General features: G+C 46.1%; 1 protein-coding gene across 7 annotated transcripts in view; it reads right to left on the bottom strand.

Annotated features, from left to right (window-relative positions):
• The window catches only part of LOC147617228 (uncharacterized), a 250,714-nt gene extending 230,583 nt beyond the window's left edge, over positions 1 to 20,131 (bottom strand). For 2 of the 7 annotated variants that reach the window (XM_086776846.1, XM_086776847.1), the window contains exon 1: positions 18,693 to 20,131. Coding sequence is in view for 5 of the 7 variants with exons in the window: in XM_086776843.1 (XP_086632969.1) it covers positions 18,693 to 19,746 (1,054 nt within the window). In the remaining 2 variants the exon portion in view is untranslated. The remainder of the gene's footprint in view (positions 1 to 18,692) is intronic. The other 5 variants (XM_086776841.1, XM_086776844.1, XM_086776843.1 and 2 more) reach the window with 4 other exon arrangements.
• Positions 20,132 to 20,502: the final 371 nt, after the last annotated feature.

Here is a 20,502-nt window from a genome sequence, read left to right as displayed (position 1 = left end):
ACTCTGGTTATCGCACTGGATGACTGTGGGCTCCTCCTGTGGAAACCCAATCTTGCCTAGCAGCCTCCGCAGCCACACAACCTCACAAGCAGCACCACAAGCAGCCCGGTACTCTGCCTCTGTCGAAGAAAGGGCAATAGTTGGATGCCTCTTACTGCTCCAAGAAACTGCTCATGAGCCGAGGGTGAAACTGTATCCTGAAGTAGATCTCCTCATGTCTGGATCTCCTCCCCAATCTGAGTCACTCCAACCTTGGAGCCTCACTCCATCCCCTCCTGTGTAAAAGAGTCCTAGATCCTTCGTACTCTGCAGATACCGCAAGATCCGCAATCCTGCGTCCCAATGAGACATCAATGGCGTCTGCATAAAAGAGCTCAATAGCCCCACGGAGAAGCTCAAGTCCAATCTGGTGTTCAGCAACCAGAACCAACTTCCGGTACTGCGAGGCATCTGTGTGGGAGAGAGAATTAGGGTTAGGTTAATTCATGTGGGAGACATACACAGAGAGAACAAGGGAGAGAGAGAGAGAGTTGTGGGGATAAGTCAACTCATGATGTGAGTGTGTGACTCCCCTATCACACATGTATATTGCACTAGTACACATAGTGCACTTAGTACATTAAAAGTACTAAGTGTACTATGTACTATAACTTATGGGCTTGTACACACTATAAGGGTGGGCATTATGCCTTTACCCCAACAACCTCCCACTTAAAGGCAAAGTGCCCTTAAATGAAGGAAAAGAAAAATCAGCATGTACATGATAATATACAAGGCCATATCAAGGCTGAAACTGGCCTCATCCAATGCCCATCAAGTGTCTGCAATGAGCAAACCGCTCCGGAGGCAAACTCTTTGTCAACAGATCAGCCGGGTTGTCATCCGTATGAATCTTAACAAGCTGAATTTGCTTGTTCTCTATCACCTCTCTGATGAAGTGATACTTCACATCCACATGCTTCGTCTTTGCATGAAAGACAGGGTTCTTTGCCAACTGGATGGCACTCTGACTGTCACAATGCAACAATGGAATATCCCCTGTATAGCCCAAATCAACCACTAACCGAGATAGCCATAATGCCTCCTTGCAAGCCTCTGTGGCTGCAATATACTCGGCCTCTGTAGTAGATAAGGCAGTGCACTTCTGCATCCTGGATATCCATGACACAGCACCTCCTGTGAATGTAAACACATAACCGGTAGTAGACTTCCGGTTATCTGGATGACCGGCATAATCCGAATCCGTGTAACCATGCACTAATGAATCCTGTTTGCCAAAACAAATGCACATATCCTGTGTGCCCTTCAGGTATCTCATGACACCTTTCACTGCTTCCCAATGCTTCTTGCCAGGCTTGGCCATGTATCTAGAAACCACTCCCACTGCAAATGCAATGTCCGGCCTAGTAGCAACCATGGCATACATGAGACTGCCACAAGCTGAAGCATACGGAACCTTGGCCATATCAGCCCTGTCTCTATCTGACTGTGGGCTGTCCATAGCACTGAGTTTCACATATGGAGGCAAAGAAGTACTAGTCTTCTTCCCCCCGTCCATATTGAACCTCTGCAAAACTTTGCCAATGTATTCCTTCTGAGACAAATACAACACATGCTGATTTCTGTCCCGAAGTATCCGCATACCCAAAATGTGATTTGCATCACCCAAATCCTTCATATCAAAGGTTTGATGCAGCCTCTGCTTCAAGGTATCCATCTCCTTACGAGATTTCCCGGCAATCAACATATCATCAACATACAAGATGAGGATCAATAGACTGCCATCCAAAGCTTTCTTGGTGTACAAGCAGTGATCTATGTCACTTCTCCTGAATTTCTGAGATTTCATGAATGTATCAAATTTATGATACCATTCTCTTGGTGCCTGTTTGAGCCCATAAAGACTCTTTTTCAGCTTGCATACAAGCTTCTCCTTTCCACTTACTGCATAACCCTCTGGCTGCTGCATATATATCTCCTCATGGAGATCACCGTGAAGAAAAGCAGTCTTCACATCCATCTGAATCAAGTCCAGATCATCATGAGCAACCAAAGCTAACACAGCTCTAAGTGTGGTCATTTTGACCACTGGAGAGAAGATCTCATCAAAGTCCACACCATATTCCTGCTTGAAGCCCTTAGCCACTAACCTGGCTTTGTATCTTGGCTTAGCATCTGGTGTAACTTTGAGCCTGTATACCCACTTGCATGGCAAAACCTTCTTGCCTGCAGGCAAATGCACCAACTTCCATGTTCCATTTTTGTGCAAAGAATCCATCTCTGACTTCATGGCACGCTCCCATAGAGCCTTGTCTGCCCTCTGTAAAGCCTCCTTATAACATGAGGGCTCCCCACAGTCAGTGAGCATCAAGTAGTCAACCCCTGGAACAAACCTGTCAGGGGCTCTGGAGGGTCTAGTGGACCTCCGTACCCAATGACCATCATTTGCAGGTGGCTGTCCAGCCTGCATATCACCCATTGGTGGCTCCTGTTCCATGCCATAAGGCTGAAAAATCATGCCCGGTATCTCCTCTAACTGTGGTATATCCATAGGGATATTTTCTGCCATCTCTGGCTATCCATTTGGACCATTTTCAGCACCATTTAAGGGCTGGTTTTCCTGCTGTAATGGCTGATTTACAGCCCTTTGTTGTTGTCCATGATGTCCATCATCATCAAAGATGACTCTGCCAGGCTCCTGTTGCCTTGCAGGCTCCTTATACATGCATGTTTCATCAAATATGACATCATTGCTGCGTATAATCTTTTTATTCACGGGATCCCAAAGTCTATACCCCATTTCACCTCTGTCACCATATCCTAGGAATATGCATTTGTGAGACTTAGGATCAAGTTTGGTGCGCATTTCCCTGCGTATGTGCACGTACGCAACGCAACCAAACACTCTCAAGTGCTTGTATGACGGAGGCTTCCCTGTCCATACTTCCTCTGGCACTTTCCCACCAAGCCTCGTGTTAGGTGACCTGTTTATAAGGTGAACGGCTGTCATAACAGCTTCAGCCCAAAAACCATGAGGTAACGCAGCATGTGACAACATAGAACGGACCTTCTCCTGAATGGTCCTGTTCATCCTCTCTGCTGTCCCGTTTTGTGGAGGATCATAAGGAGTAGAGAGCTCCCTCTTGATGCCTTTAGCATCACAAAAGTCCTGAAACTGTTTGGACATATACTCTCCACCATTGTCGGAACGCAAAGCCTTCAGTGTTTTGCCAGTTTGATTCTCAACATGAGCAACAAACTTCTGAAACACTGAGAATGTATCACTCTTCAAACGAAGAGGATAAATCCACACCTTGCGTGTGGCATCATCAATAAAAGACACAAAATATTTTGCCCCTCCCAAAGAAAGCTGAGGCATCTCACATACATCTGTATGCACAAGCTCTAACTGAGCATCTTTCTGTCCAAGAGCTTTCTTGTGGGGGCACTGTAGTTGCCTACCATATATACAATGCTCACAAAACTGAAAACTTGAAAACTTTAGAGAAGGCAAGTAACCCAAACGAGACAATTGCTCCATTCCCTTGACACTCATGTGTCCCAACCGGCTATGCCACATAGAAATTTCTGGCAGCTCGGTTGCATTTACATTAGCATGGTGACAAACACCTGCATGCATGAAATAAAGAGTGTCCACCTTAGAGCCTCTGGCAACAACCAGTGAGCCCTTACTAATTTTCCACTTTCCACGACCAAATGTGGTAACATAATCAGCATCATCAAGCTGTCCAGTAGAAAGCAGGTTCTTCTTGATCTCAGGCACATGCCTCCTGACATCATGGAGCATAAGCTGTGAGCCATCTGAAAACACAAGCCTCACATCACCTCTGCCAAGAATCTTGCATGCATGGTTATCACCCAAATAAACCACTCCTTCATTGCCAGCAGTATACCTGACAAACAAGTCTCTGCAACCTGTGACATGAAAGGAGGCACCTGAATCAATGATCCATGAGTGCATACCATGACCACCTGTAAGAAGTGAATGGGCATCAAGTGAAGACGTAAATAGGACCTCATCCTCACTGCCACCTGCATGTGACACATTGATTTCTTCAATCTTGACTCCACTTTTGCTCTTTGGCTTTACATCTTTGGCTTCATCTTTGTCTTTGTCTTTGCCTTTTCCCTTTTCTTTTTGATCATTTTTCCATTTGTAGCATTGCTTTTTAATGTGTCCCTTCTTGCCACATCAATGGCATTCCAAATCCTTTTTGGAGCGAGACTTGCTCCTTCCCCTTTCTTGGCTTTTTCCCCTTTGCTGGGATCTCCCACGTGCATTCATTGCATTGGACTTTCCAACAGAGTTGTTTTTCCTGTTCATCTCTTCTTGAAGAAGAGCACCCTCAACATCTGCATATGACAGCATAGCATGCGAATTGCTAGTGGCCGTCCTGAATGTGTCCCAACTCTCTGGCAAAGTGCATAACAGAAAAGTGGCTTTAAACTCATCGTCCATTGCCAACTTTTGATTAATGACCTGGCTGACAATACCATTAAACTCATTTAGATGGGCTGTCACATAGACGCCCCTTCCTTCATCTGAAGACCTATGAGTTTCTTCAACCAATACACTTTGCTTGAGGCACTTTGTTGGGCATACAAGTCCTGCAATCTCTGCCACATTCCCCAAGCTGTCTTCTCTTCACGAATGCTGAAAAGTAATGAGTCTGACACAGACAACATGATAGTAGATCTTGCCAGCTCATCCATATCTTCCCACTCTTCAGCAGTAAGAGAAGCGGGCATTACACCCCTTTCTTTGATAGGCTTGTGTTGCTTTTTCTGGAGCAACACATTGTAGCACTGGGTTTGCCAAATATCATAATTATGCGAGCCTTCAAGCTTCTTGATGTGAAGCAATGAAGAGCTCTCACCTGTGGTTCCCATAGCAATATGCAACCTGTCAATGCCTGACTCCCTGCAAAATGTGCAAACACTGCACCAAAAGCACACAAAGTGCTCACAGTTGTTCTCCCAAGCTTTATCTCCCACTGCGGAAGCAAGAATGCAACTTTTCTCCCACTTTATGTGATGAAATCAACAAAATCTGGTTGCTGCAGATTTTGGACAGCACCTTAAATGTGCTCTGTTGCCCTTCCAAAGTACTGTATAACAGTACCAAGTGCTCACCAATGATGTACCAAACCTGTACCGGCAAGTACAGCAGCTGAAATTGAACCTTTTCCTCACTCAAATCAGTGTACAGCCATGCCAAGACATGCACAAAGCTGTGCCAAATCTGTACCAGCAGGTACAGTAGCAATAAATGCTCTCCTGGCTGTCCAAATGAGTGAAAATCAGACTTTTACAGTCCCGAACACTGCATACAACAGTCCCGAACAGAAATTGGGCAAAAGCCCCTTGACTGCAAGCTGATTTCTGAGGATTCAAGGCATAAATGTCTTGCCTGCTGCTTTGCCAAGCTCAACAAGCATACGAACTTGAAAAGCCCCTTGATTTAAGATCAATTTCTGATCATACATGGTACATTGACGCACATGAAGGCATCCAGAGTGTTCACGATGCTTCCCCCTGGCCACATATACATCAAATACATGAAACCCCTTTGATTTACAGGCACATTGAGTGCTTGTCAGGCATCAACACATTGCCCAAAGCATCAACTGCGAGTGCCTGCATGCAAATCAACCAAATCGGCACAAAAGCCCCTTGATTTGCACTGCAATTTGCTGCAAATTTGCCCAAATGTGCGATTTCTCACACCATACAGCATGTATGAGTGCTTAATTGCACAATTACCTCAAAAGCCCCAAATTTCGACATCCAATTTCCTGCAAATTGATCCTGATTGTGACCAATGTCACCCAATTTTGCCAATTTTGCTCAAAATTGAGCAATTCGACACCTGTACCTGCTCAATTGTTGATTGTACTTGCTCAATTGCAAATCCCCAAAAAAAAATTTGAGGAAAATACCTTGTAATTTCTGATTTTTCTTCAATTTGCAGGCTGAATTTTGTTGTTGCAGGAAAAGGGGGTGATGATGCTGCTGCTGTATTAGTGCAGCATGAAGGACTCCTTTGCAGCAGCTCGTGCGGCTATTGAAGCAGCACCACACTATTGGGAAGCACGCAGGTTGATGCTGATGCGCCTGCAGATTGCTGTGCGTGTACGGATGCTAGGCTGCATAGCTCTCCTCGTGGGCAACACAGTAGACGTCTCCTCGCTGGCCTCCTCGCTACCTCTGCCGACTTCCAGCCCAATACACAGCCAGGACTTGATTGGCTACGACTTCCAGGTTGCGTTGGAGTCTTCGCCTGCTGTGCGCTGGAACTCTGCGCACCAGGTTGCGTTGGAGTCTTCGCCTGCTGTGCGCTGGAACTCCACGCGCGTATGCTGCCTTGCTTTGTAGTCGAGGTTTTATGTCACGGGGCAGTTGAAATCGCGCTGCTTTTACGTGTCCAACGCCCAGCGCTAATACGCTTTGTAGCTAGCCGAATCACGACCAAACGCCTCAACGCCCACTGCCTACGTGTCCGCCTGGCTGCTGTGATTCAGCGCAGAAGTGGCTGCCCGCCACATTCTCCTTCCGCCCACCTGCCTGCGACTGCTGCCTTGTGGTTCGCTTGGTTGCTGCGACCCTGATGCAAGCCTACGACTGGCTGTGTGGCTGTCTACACACTGTGCGCTGCTACTCTTGCACTGCCTGCCACACTTGTTGCATAGCTCAGCAGCCAGGAGAGAAATCAGCGCCTGTATGGTTTTGCAGCAACTCTACCCAACAGATGCACTGAAATTCAGGGAGGGATCACTAAGCTCTGATACCAGTTGTGTGGGAGAGAGAATTAGGGTGCTACCACGTATGCAAGAACTGCAGCGCCCTTGCCTACTACCAACATCTGGCAAGCCAACCACCATCTGGTCTCGGAAAGCTCGCCTCAATGCATCCACATTTAAGTGGCCAAAACGAAAGTGCCACAAATCTCCGACCTGAAAACCTGTTAACGAGGAGAGTGCAGAGAGCTTGTAGATACCATTCTCCACACCGCCTTCCCAAACAACCTGGCCAGTCTCACAGTCCCTTAGAGCAACTCAATGCTCCTCAAATTCCACCCGAAAGCCAATCTTGCATACTTCATGCACTGACAAAAGATGAAAACCCAGAGCAGGGACATAAAGAACACGGGAAGAATGCTTGCCCCCCTTGCCGTCGGGAATAATCTCCATCTGGCCCTCACTATGTATCGGGATAGTGGAATTGTCGCCAATAAAGATGTGACCTGACTGCCGTTTCAGATCCAGAAAGAAGTCACGGGATGGAGTCATGTGCCTGGAAGCACCACTGTCAAGAATCCATTCCCGGGTATCCTTCACGGTGAAGCCAACTGCCTCCTCGCTCGAAGATGATGAAGCATCGGAGTCCACCATCTCTAAGTGCACAAATGCCGGAGTCTTTGCAGCTGAGGCTCAGGAATCAGCACTCTTCCCTGTCCGCTTAGGGCACTTCCTCCAATAGTGACCTTTCTCGCTCTCGTTCTGAATCAAGCTTCTTCTCAGAAGACTTCTCCGGTGAAGCCTTCCCTTTGCCCTTGTTGTTATTCCGGCCTTTCGACCGTTGGCCAGTTAAGGCCTCCGAACCTCCGCTGTGAGGAGGCTTCGTGAAACGTTCCTCCTGGTCCAAGACCATTGGCACAAGCTCCTCCCAGGTAATGGTGCTGAGCCTGCCACTCGTAATCAACGAGGAATAGAAAGCAAAATACTGAGCAGGCAAGTGGGAAAGCAAAGTGATGACCATGTCTTCAGATGATCTCTTTCCCAGCTTGTAGGACTTCCTGCTGAAGGGCCTGCAGCTTGTTAATGTGTTCCCGCATCGTCGAGGACTTTGCAGGGTTCATAACCCGCATCTCCACTTCCAAGGAGATCCGTTTCATGGGTAATACCCTGTTATACAAAGAAGCCAAGTGCTCCCATATGCCTCTCGCCAGCGTCATGTGCTTTACATGATTGATCACTTGTGGTGTGCAGTTGAGGAAAATAAAGGACCGGACCCTGGCGTTGACACGATCCCACATATGTGCCTGTGCCTCTCGGTCCTTCCTCGTCGACAGTAACTCCCCTTCCTCTGCTTCCGGCCGTGGAACACCGATGATGATGAAATCAGCAAGGTCATATGACTCCAGCACAAACTCCATCATGACCTTCCAGATGCCGTAATTGGACGCGTCCAACTGACGGTCCACTGGGAACGTGGGAAGAGTCGAAATCTTCACGTGCTTCTCAGCCATCTCTAGTAAATCTGCAATCGCGGGGAGTAAACTGAAAGGGAGGGTGGGTGGGAAAAAAAATCTATAAAACCTGCAAGTGGCTGTCCAGCACCTTTAGCCCGCCTTTCTCTTGCACCTTCTCTTCCCGTACAGTCCAAAACAATCCACCAATCAGCAGCCTAACGCTCCCCCTCTTGCTCAAAAAAACTCCCAAGATCTATCACGAACCTAGGGCTCTGATACCATGTCAGAATATGCAGCGGAAATGATAACCAAACTTGGGTAGACAAGAGCAAGTAGAGTGTAGAAAATAGACAGCACAAGAAACACAAAGAGATAGGTGTGTAAACTCTTCTCTATACACAAGATCCCGCAGAAAACTGAATGAGGAGTGCTGGGGGCATGGGGCCTATTTATATGCCCCATGTGAGCAATCGACCAGCACTGGTGGCCCTCCACGACTGCATGAGCAGTCGGCCAGCAATAAATGAAGCCCACGACTGCATACAACAACTCGGCCAGCAATAAAACACTCCACGCTTGCTGATGGGCAGTCGGCCAGTCACACGTCTGCTGATGGGACAGTCGGCCAGCCACTAGGTGCTCCTGCCAACCTCTGGCATCCCTCCACACCACTAAAAAATGGGGAAAAATAGGGAAAAAATACGGGGAGTGAGGAAAAATGATAAAACACCTCATAAGGACGGGCACACCCACAACAAAGGCCCTGGTGTATAAAAGGATGACTTCTAATAGCCCCCACCGAGCCACGAGCTGAGCTAACTAGGTTGACATACCGACCAATCTCCTCCTCGCGACGTCCCATACCGCCACGAAGCTGCCCTCGCGGGCCTCGAGATTGCTGCCAGCCTCGGCTGCGTAAAGCAGGTGCATGTCTGCACTAGATCCAAGCTCCAAGACCATAGAGCTCTCACAAACTCGTGAGACTCTCTATATCCCAATAACTAACCTTGGCCACCTTTTTATAGGCTCTTGGCTGGTCATCGGGCGTCCACACTTGAGCGCCCGCCCGTCCATACTTGGGTGCCCGCCCGTTAGTATATCCCTAACTCAGCTCGTCAATCAGCCTGCCTAGCTCCAAGCTTCCCCAAGCCTCGAAACTAGTCTTGCGTGCGTGTAGCATACGGTAGATACACATGTGCACATGACATACTCCCCTTCCTCTAAGAGCTCACTCCTGAGCTCACTAAAAAGCCAGGGTAATCTCTCTGAAGAGTAGTCAATGTCTCCCATGTAGTGTCCTCCTCAACATGATCCTTCCACTTGATCTTGTATTCCGTGATAAGCGTATTACGCAATCTTCTTTCACGAAATCCAAGAATCTTTTCAGGTTCGTGCGGAACAAATGTCATGTCCTCGACATCTATAATTTCTTGAGGAGTAACTAACTGATCTGTTCCACCCAGTACTTCCTTAAGTCTACTGACATGAAATACAGGATGAACTTTCACATGAGAAGGCAAATCCAATTCATATGCAACTGAACCAATCCGTCATGTAATACGAAATGGTCCACAGTATCTAGGGGATAATTTCGGAGATCAACCTGCCCGTAAAGTCTCAGAATCTTTCGAAACTCGCAAATACACCATCGTTCCTTCAGAGAACTCTCTGGGTGAACGATGTCTATTAGAATAAAACCTGTCTCGGTCTTGAGCACTTCTAATAGATTCCTTCGCAACTTGTAACATTTCCTGCATATCTTGCAAAAAATTACGTGCTGCATCATGCTGAAGTCCTGAGAATCCTACTATAACAGGTGATCTAGGTTGAAAACCATACATAAGCATGAAAGGACTAAACCCTGTACTCGTACGATTAGTACTGTTATATGCAAATTCTAACATAGGAAGATAATCCTCCCATGAACTCTGTCTTTTGGATACATATGCTCGAAGCATATCCTCCAAAATCTCATTCACTCTTTCAGTCTGGCCATCAGATTGAGGATGATCTGAGGAACTCAAATTCAAAGTTGTTTCCAACTTCTCAAAAACAAGTTTCCAAAAATCACTTGTAAACTTAGAGTCCCTATCACTGACTATGTCCTGCGGTAACCCGTACAGTCTAAACAATTGCTCAATAAACTGTCGTGCTAATTGCGTAGCTGTAATAGTCTTCCGGGTCGGTAAAAATCTAGCCATTTTTGTCAAGCGATCTACCACAACCCAAATAGAATCGTGGCCGTGATGTGTTCTTGGCAATCCGATAATAAAATCCATGGAAATACTTTCCCATTTATTACCTGGGATTTGCAAAGGATGCAACAACCAAGCCTGTCTAAAGCGTTCAGCTTTATTTGCCTCACAAATTTGACACTTGAGAACATAATCTTCTACATACCCTTTCATCTTTGGCCAATAAAAAGTGTGTTTCACTAACGATAGTGTCCTGTGTACTCCAAGGTGTCCAGCAGAAGGGGCGTCGTGACAGTCCTTAATGTCCGGGATTTGTGGTACACAAATTTTGTCATTACGGAATTTAAATCATTCCGAATCATCCACTGGCCTCCTGCAGCCTGAATGGTAGACTCCTCAATCATCGAGTCTTGGTCAATCAATGAGCTCCCATCCTGGATCTTCTGCCAAAATGGACCAAAATAACTATCACTCCTGCAAAGCCCTCTCAATGACTGAAATAAGTCAGTAGAAATCTCGGTGAACGACAAAGTATTCACCTCTCTAATTCGACTAAGCGCATCTGCAATACTATTCATGGACTCTTTCCGATAACGGATCTCAAAATCAAAATCTTGCATTAACTCCGCCCAACGAGCTTTCCTTCCTCTCAAATCATCCGCATCACACACATACTTGATTGACTGATGATCAGTCAATACCATAAACTTGGAGCCATATAAATAATGTCTCCAAACCTTGAGAGCATAAATCACAGCATAAAGCTCCTTCTCAAGGGTTGGCCAACGAGATTGAGTGTCGTCTAGCTTTTTACTTTCAAAAGCAACCGGTCTACCATCTTGAAATAGAGCAGCCCCGATAGCATAGTCACTGGCATCAGTTTCAAGAACATAAGGCCGACTAGGATCGGGTAATGCTAAGATAGGTGCTTCCTTGACTTTATCTTTCAAAAGTCTGAAGGCCATATCCAAATCGTTATTCCAAGTGATAGGCTGATTCGACTTACGTCCACGCCGAAGAAAAACTACAAAACCGAGAAAAGAACGAAGTTGTTTCATTGTTCGCGATATAGGCCAGTCCAGAACCTTCTGAACTCGGTCATAGTCAATGCTCAATCCATCTCTAGTGATCTTGTGTCCCAAGTAAATGATTTCCGTCATAAAGAACTCACATTTACTTAACTTAGCATATAGTCGATTCTGTCTTAAAATAGATAAGACAATCGTGAGGTGTTTGACATGATCCTCAAAAGTACGACTATATATCAAAATATCATCCAGAAACACCACCACAAATTTTCCCAAATGTTCACGAAAAAGATCGTTCATCATTTGCTGGAAAGTGGCTGGAGCATTGGTTAACCTAAAAGGTAATACGAGAAACTCGTAATGGCCATACCTAGTCCGAAAGGCGGTTCTTTCGACATGCCTTTCATGAATACGTATCTGGTGATAGCCAGTACGTAAATCTATCATTGTCAAATATTTCCTTCCTGCTAACCGGTCAATCAGGTCATCTGATCTAGGGAGAGGATAACGGTTCTTAATGGTCAACTTGTTCAATCTCTTGTAATCGATACACATTCTCCACGTGTTGTCCTTCTTTCTCCTAAGCAACACAAGTGCACCCCAAGGTGATTTACTTGGACGGATCTGGCCCATCCTCAAATAATCTTCGAGTTGTTTAGCCAACTCATCTTCCTCAGCTTGGCTCATCCTGTAAGGTGGAATACTGACAAGATGAGCACCAGGGATCAAGTCAATACGATGATCTACCGCCCGTTTAGGTGGTAAACCCAATGGCAGTTCCGTAGGAAATACGTCTTGAAACGAATCAAGTATCTTCTGTAATTCTTTGCTTTCAAACACACTTAATTCATTTACATCCAAGAAGGGATGAGAAAGGAAGAAAGTGGAATCAATACACAATGGAAAGCGGTATACAAAGAAGAATCCATTATATTTCCAAAATCAATTGTATTTACAAGAGGTCCCTGAGAGGGATGAATACAGTCACCTAAAATACTATACTTGGTGTCCCTATGCTGAAAAGAAAAAATATGACTAGACCAATCTATCTGGACTTGAAGCGTCTTAAACCACTCAATCCCTAATAACAAGTCTACATTTTCTAGATGCATTACATAGAATTCCAGAGTGTCTTTATAGTCCTGAATCTGGATTGGAAGCATCTCCACCTTTTGATCCCATACTTGCCTTCCCGCAGGTAGGCGTACCTCATAGGTATGATCGCTCGGTGTCGTATCAAGACTCAATTTCTGCACAAGTTTGTAGTTAACAAAGTTGTGTGAGCTGCCAGGGTCTAAAAGAATGTGAATCTTATGGCCATTCACTTCTCCATAAACGCAGAGAAGATCATGCAAGCCAAATACTTTAGAATTGAACAGACAATCAGAACAAGTACTAGGACGAGAAAGTACAGTAATTGACGTACCTGTCAAAGACAACTGGTTAGCTGCCTTTGGCTTGGGTCCTGCGTTTGTCTTGGTACCCTTTTGCTTTGGGCACTCGTTACGCATGTGTCCTTTTTCTTCGCAGATAAAACAACGTCCTTCCTTCTTGAGCTTTAAAGCCCTAAGGAGTCGTTTCTTCTTCGCTGGTGTCAGGGTTGAGTTCCTTCCACCAAAGCAAAGCTTTGCCAAACAGGAAACCTGCTGCTAACTGGATCTTTTTTCCATCATCATATGGATGAAACTGAACGTGAACTTGCCACTTATGTAGCCAAGTGTCCACGATCTCCTTTGTGCGCTGCTTTTGCTCGCCCCCGAATGGTTCCGGAGTAATGTTGGGCCTAAAGCAGAAGCCAAGGTATCCATACCCGATAGAGTAGAGAGGGTAGTGGTCAAAAGAGCGATGGAGTTCTACAAAGCTTGCATCTGGACTGTGATTTGTGCCTGACGTTCCGACGAAGAAGCTTCGAGAGCTACTTTGAACTCTTGGAAATCTGATTTTGACACATAATCGTCAAAAAGATCGACATCGGTATCTTCCGTAGCCGGCAAGCCTTCGCGTTCCACAAGGAGAACCAACTCTGATTCTTGGGTCGACATCGTGAAGAGGGCAAGTGGAGAGAAAATTCGATCTTTGCACAATGAAAGTGCAAGGGAACTTGAGAGCTTGAGAACTTGAAAACTTGAGAGATGTGTGGCAAGAAGCCCACTTAAGGGGTTTATATAGCCTGCCCCAAAAGCTTCTTGAGCTTTTGCTTTTGTGCTCATATATATATATATATTCTAAACTCTTATTATAATTTTAAAAAAAACACTTTTAACCTTGGAGGAGGGGGTTTTAAACTTTTATAATTAAAAAAAATTAAACTAATAAAAAAAACAAAAGCCCAAAAAAAAGGCGTGTGCTTTCCTTGTTTTTTTGTCTCTTCCCTCCTGGATTAGAGCTGCTGGCGTCACCCACCGGGCTACAGGCGTGTGCTTTTCCTTGCCGTCGGCCACCTCGCCTGTCGGCTACTATCGTCACCTGTGTGTCTGCTGGTACCATCGCGCCAACCTACGCCTCCTAACCACAAGCGGCATGGGCCTGGGCGCCTGCCTGGCCTCGCCTGGGCGCCTGCCCGCCTAGCCTAGGTGCCTACATGGGCCTGGCCTGGGCACCAGCCCGCCTGGCCAAAGCGCTGCGTAGGCTTGGCTGCCTGGCTGCCTGGCAACGCAAGCCCATGCGCCCGCCTGCAGGGTCACCTACAGAGGCCTGGCCGGCTGCCAGCCTCCGATAGCCAAACGCTAACACCCGCCAGCGCCTCCTCTCACACGCTTGCTCTCTTTCTCTCGCTCTCGTTCACGTTCAACCAAAAGCAACGAAGATGCTTTTTTCTGTTTTCTCTCTCTACGTTCATGCGACTGCACAAACGATTCATGCCTCTTCATTGCAAAGCAAACGACCCTACTTAACTACCACCTCCCATCAACATGGGTTTCTTTGATGAAGAAAAACACATACTGAATCTGAAAACAGCAGTATGCACAGAAAAAACAGCAAGCTTTTTTAACACATACCTTTCTTCGACCTCATCTTCTCTACCTACCGACTTGCTCGTTCACGAGGTATGCTCTGATACCACTGTCAAATCCCCACGGATCTCCTCGTGATCGTTTCTAGTACGAGACTCGAATCCTGCAAACAAACAAACAAACAAACAAGGGGGTGCAAGCCTGACTCACCTCCCAACCATGACAACCGTGGGCAAGCCCACAGTCTTGGCTGTCCCCACCGAGCCACGAGCTGAGCTAACTAGGTTGACGTATTGACCAATCTCCTCCTCGCGACGTCCCATACCGCCACGAAGCTGCCCTCGCGGGCCTCGAGATTGCTGCCGGCCTCGGCTGCGTAAAGCAGGTGCACGTCTGCACTAGATCCAGGCTCCAAGACCATAGAGCTCTCACAAACTCGCGAGACTCTCAATATCCCAATAACTAACCTTGGCCACCCTTTTATAGGCTCTTGGCCGGTCATCCGGCGTCCACACTTGGGCGCCTGCCCGTCCATACTTGGGTGCCCGCCCGTTTAGTATATCCCTAACTCAGCTCGTCAATCAGCCTGCCTAGCTCCAAGCTTCCCCAAGCCTCAAAACTAGTCTTGCATGCGTGTAGCACACGGTAGATACACACTGTGCACATGACATTATGTGTATCTGGTATGACACTGGATGACAAACCGTTGTTTAGACAGGTAGGATTTGCAGGTAGAAGGGGGCATCCATTAGTGCTACCCCAGAAAGGGGATTATACCCCATGGTTGGGCAGGGGGTAGGCCTTAGACCACCCCAAGGGGCCCATGGCCCTTGCCCACCAGCCCAGGAGGGGCTGGCCAAGACAGCCTGCCCAGCCCCTCCTGGGCTGGTGGGCAAGGGCCATGGGCCCCTTGGGGTGGCAGCCAACTTGCCTTGGGCCAGCCCAAACAGTTGGCTAGCCCATTGGGCAACCTGGACTGCAGGCGGCCAGCCAGAGCCCAGCAGGCTGTCCAGCAGCCTGCACAAGTGGCCAGACAGCCCCAATGTGAACACACCTAAAAAACAGCATTTAATGCTAAATAAATAGGTCGTGGAGGGAAATATAGCTAGCTGACCAGTATAAGTTGGGGGTATATTTTAGTTCATCTATCTCAATATTTCATTAAGGTGCTGAAGCTAACTCAAGGGCCAGGACAGCCAAGGAGAAGTTAACACAAAGGGGTGAACCGTGAAGGATTGAAGGTCAAGGGCAGAGGATTCTCCTCAAGCCAAGAAGGTTCAGGTTTAGTCTTTTATTTTCAGTTTTGCATCATTCTAATAAAAGCAAATACACCATTCGTGGTGGGGGCCCTACAAAGGGTATTCGGGACCCAATACTGTGTCCTCCTCTCCCTCTCTCTCTCAGGGTACATGTTCATGCCATTCACAGCCTCAGCATCGGCGATGTATGATATCTTATATCCCTCTTTATGGCACTGGATGGAGTTAGACATAGATCTGCATAGCATGCTTGTACTACCCCTTCAGCATATAGAGATGCATCTTGCCTTAGCACTCCATCCACATCCCCACCCCCCTTATATTGTTTGTATATGGGCTCCACCGATCCATGATGATTCACAATTGTATCCAGACACATGCACACTTTTTCTTTTGTTTCTTTTCTTCCGATGACCGGAAGAACACAGTTGTATTATTTTTTTTGTCTCATAGGCCGACTTTGGCCTCTCGTAGACGTTAATATATCTTTCTTTCTTTCTTTCTTTCTCTCTATTTTTCTGCACATCTACATTCAGTTTTGTGCATTAATTCCGTAGCGACAAGCGTGCTGATTTCTGACCATTGAAGTTACCGATCCCCCCCCCGAAGCTTCTGCATGTTACAAATACCCATTGCACGATTTTTAAACCATCATATTCCATCCCAGTGGGTATCCAAGATAACTAACGCTAACGATTTAATCAGGCTGAACTATTTGTCCTGGCCATAGAAGTCAATGCCAATCCATGCAATGCAATGGAAACAACTTTGACTTTGCCAAAAAACTAACACCCATGATGCATGTGAGATGGGTTGGATCATTTTTAGGCATAAAGAAAGAGTCATCTGCATAGGCCTGTGCCATAAAGTGAGTTCCATCCGAATTCTGCACATCATGAAGCTGTCCTATTTCCGTCAATTTGTCAATGTACAAAAGCAAAGGATGTGTAGCAATTGCATATAGCAATGCACTCAAAGGGCAACCTTGTCTTACCGATCTTCCCAACATCCACTGTCCGGAAGGATCCTTACCAAGAATACATTGTGCAATGCTATCCGTATACAACCAATAGATTACATGTTGCATTTTCATCCCAAAGCCCAGAGCAACCATTACATCAGCTATGTAATCCCATTGCATTGTATTAGGACAACTTGCCTTCATATGGCCCTAACACCTGCCCTCCCTAATGTTCTAGGGGTCTGCTAGTGCTTCGGAACCTTCTTTGGATTGGGTTCACCTGAAGACTGGGTTTGGTTCTGTGGAGCCTTCTCAAACTTAAAGTTTCGTTTACACCTAGAAGCCTACTCATAGGTTTTTGTGGTTTGAGGTTTCTGAGAGACGTTCTTCTAAGTCTGGCCGGCCATCGTCTCCTCATAAATCCTAGCATACCAGATGGCATCCTCCAGTGTCCTGCTATGATTATTCTTTAACTGGGGCTTGTATTCCCGTGCCAACCCACTAAAAACCCACACAATGTTGTGACATCCATGTGTGCCACTCAGGACTATTACTCTCTGAATCTCTATAAATACATGTCGAAAGACATGTTCTTCATGTCCAACTCCGTAAACTTGGCCACAATATCAAACTCATCCTCCACCTAGAGGAACTCATCTCGAAACACTCTCTCGAACTTCCCCCAAGTACTCGGTTTATTCTTGAGTTCTCTCCACTATGTCAGGGGCCAAGGCTTTCCCCTTCCGGAGACCCCTAACCATCAGAACCTTCCTTTTAACTATGCGCCCCCTCCCCTTTTTCTTGCGTTTATAAAAACAGCCCCATGCTTTTTCTTATAACAAAAAATAGCATAGCTTTCCTTTTTATTTTAACGCTACCCTGTAGATGGCTTTAAAGCCTGCTTTTTCTGGAAATAGCCGCCTGCAGCAAGCTTTTTCTGAAAAATCAGCGTGCCATCTTCTCTGCTCTCTGTGTCCACCTAGCTGCCCATGTGCGCCAGCCTGCCTGCTGGCCTGTACAGCCGACAGGCTCTGTACAGCCTGGTCCAGGCACTGTACAGCCTGTATAGGCAGCCCTTCCTGTGTATCATCTGCTCATGTGCAAATAGACAGATCACGCGCCCAATTCCCTGCGTAGAACAGCCTCCTTCAGCACCTCATGGAACCTGCATATGATTGGCTGGTTCCTTAAAGTGTGTTCCATTGTGGTGCTGCCCCACTCCCTCTCGGGAGTGATGCACAAAGGAAAAGAGAACACTGTTGCTCCGACATCTGAGGGGATAAGGCGGGAATGGTGGACTACATAGACCTGGAGAAGCACCAACATGAAACTGCCCCTTAATCTCTCAAGCATCTCCTGCAAGAAGACAATCACATTGCCAAGAACACATAGATGACCGTAATGGAATTACGAAGTCCATTGTCATTCTCCGTCTACTTCCATTCAAATCCGTCTAGCACTTATGAAGTTCTGTTCGTTTAGTCCAAAATTCTTTGCTGAATTCCATCTACAGGCTGCTCTGTGCTTTCGACTACTTTGTTCGCTGGCGAACAGGGGAGTCGAATAATGAGGACTGGGATTGCCTTTCATAGAAGGATTTTCCCCCTTTTGCTGGTAGGTCCAAAAGAGGACACAAAGATAGGGATTTTTGAGAGGGGTTTCACCCCTCGTTTCTGCTTCAAAGGGCAGGCAATTGCTGCCTGTCTGCAAGGATTTTCATGTGCTTGCTTTGTTCTCTGTCTTTGAAGCTTCTCCTGACTGCACATGCATGGAGTCTTTTGAGCTTGCAGCAATACTGCTCGGCTGCCCTGTGGCAACTGAAGCATCCGTTCTTACAGGTGTGATTATTTTGCCTCCTAAAACAAATGTTTGACCTGCTTCTTCTGTTAAGATTCCAACTAATAATAACTCCCATGATGCTCAAAGAAGATTATACCACAAAAAACCTCCATCAACACATCTAGGCCAATATTCATGACAGACTTATGGCATTGTGTGTTGGACTAAAAAACTCTTATTTTAACAAAATTATGTCATGGAAAAGCACAGTTTATAATGTCTTTGTAAAGGATAGGGTAATAACCTAGTCCTGGCTCAACGTGAACCATGCCTGCAGCAGAGATTATAAAATGTTCCGAGTCCACCTTTGCCCTTGGGACAACAACAAGGTCATACGGTGCGAATTCCTTTCCCATATTGACTCGGTTGCAATAAACAAGCTCAACTGGGCCTCCACTTTCTAGCTCTGCGAAATACCGGATGGCATCATCACCTGTTCTCAAGTCTGAAAACTTCAAACCCTCGTCTGTTTCAAGGAATGTTTCATGCCATAGTAATGATCTCCCTACTTCTGTGTGCTTAGTGATGCCCTCCTTGGATGATGGAGGACCCCTTGAATCTGTGTTCTTGTTGGTAAATACATGACCCTTGAGAACCCTAATTTCCTGCTTGGTTATATGGGTATCACAGCCAGGAGGCTCCAACTTAGTAGAAAAGGTGTCATGTGTGGAGGCTGCATTTGTGAAGGGATCTACAATTTGGAAGAGAAGGGCGCCCTCAGGACCATCTTCTCTTTCTCTCTGCCTTCTCCTGGGAAGCTTATACATAGCTTCCAGCTCCTCCATATCTGGTACGGCTAACAAGGTTTTAGGCTCCTTGACGACAGAATCCTCAGGATGCCATACCCCAAACCGACCTATTGCAGTCATGGAGCTTGAAGAGCAGCAAGCCACAGCATCAAGGTACTCATAATCAGCCTGCCCAAAAGCCATTATACTGTTGTTGGTGGTGTGAATGAAAGGGTCTTGCTGCCATCTGTTAGAGTCTTTCTGTTCTGATACTTCAAGATTTCCCTGCCCAAAAACCGTAATGTTGCTGGAATGATCACTGTAAGATTCTTTCTGTTGTGGGTCTTGAGGATTTGCCTGCCCAAAAACCCTAATGTTGGTGGGCTGCTGCTGTTGTCTTCTCTTTCTGGCTTCTTGCCCTGATTTATGTGAAGGGGAGCTCTCTGTGTGCTCATCCTTCTTCTTTTTCGGCGACCCATGTTTGCGCTTAATCCCAGCAAAGTGCACAATGTTGTATGAAGCGCTTGGGATCTCGCCTAAATGCGAAGATAAAGAAGTTGGGTTCTTCATGATCTTCTTCAAACCTTAACCCTAATTTTCTCTGCAGCAGGTACGCTTGAAGGAAGCAGAGGCTTCCTCATTGCGAGACAAGACAGTTATGATAATATATCTATACAAAGCGTTTCGATGGTTCATTCGTTTCCTTGTCAAAGGAAACCTACACTTTTTGACAGTTGCAGATAACCCTGCAAAATACTATCGACATTCTCCCTCTTTTTTTCCCTTTAAAATTTTTCAGAGGAGTTATTTAAGCCACTATGCATGCACCACTACCATTTTTAGGTACTAGTACTCAACCCGCGCGAAGCTGAGACATTAAGAAACGAAACGCATGAATGGAAGCCAGAATACAAAGGGTCGATCAAAGGGATTTTTTCCTCTTATTTTTTAGAAATGCTGGATTTCTCTTTTCTCTCCTCTCCTTGTGCCTTGGTTGTCCAATGTAAAACAATAGATAGGATGTTATGGAGCTCCCTTTTCTCTTATTCCTTTTTCAGTGTGGGTGGCATTGTGGAGCTATCCCATTCTTAGGGGTAGGTTTTTGTGGCTCTCCTTGCATAGATTTTGTTTCTATAGTAGAGTTTGATGGTCTCCTTGACATTTGTGCTTGGGATTCTAAACCATTGTATTTCCACTTTGAGCTTCAAAAATAAATCATTGGTTACCCACACTGCCTACTAGTGATGTAGCCATTTGTTAGCCTTTGATTGGTCCTCTTCTTGTCATTGTCCTTCTCTTACTTTTGCTACCTTTTTGTTGGCTTTT

The sequence above is a fragment of the Cibotium barometz genome, chromosome 37 (assembly GCF_041138505.1).
Source record: "Cibotium barometz isolate CiBa-2024 chromosome 37, ASM4113850v1, whole genome shotgun sequence".
Taxonomy (NCBI): domain Eukaryota; kingdom Viridiplantae; phylum Streptophyta; class Polypodiopsida; order Cyatheales; family Cibotiaceae; genus Cibotium; species Cibotium barometz.
This window is presented reverse-complemented; position numbering and strand designations above follow the sequence as displayed.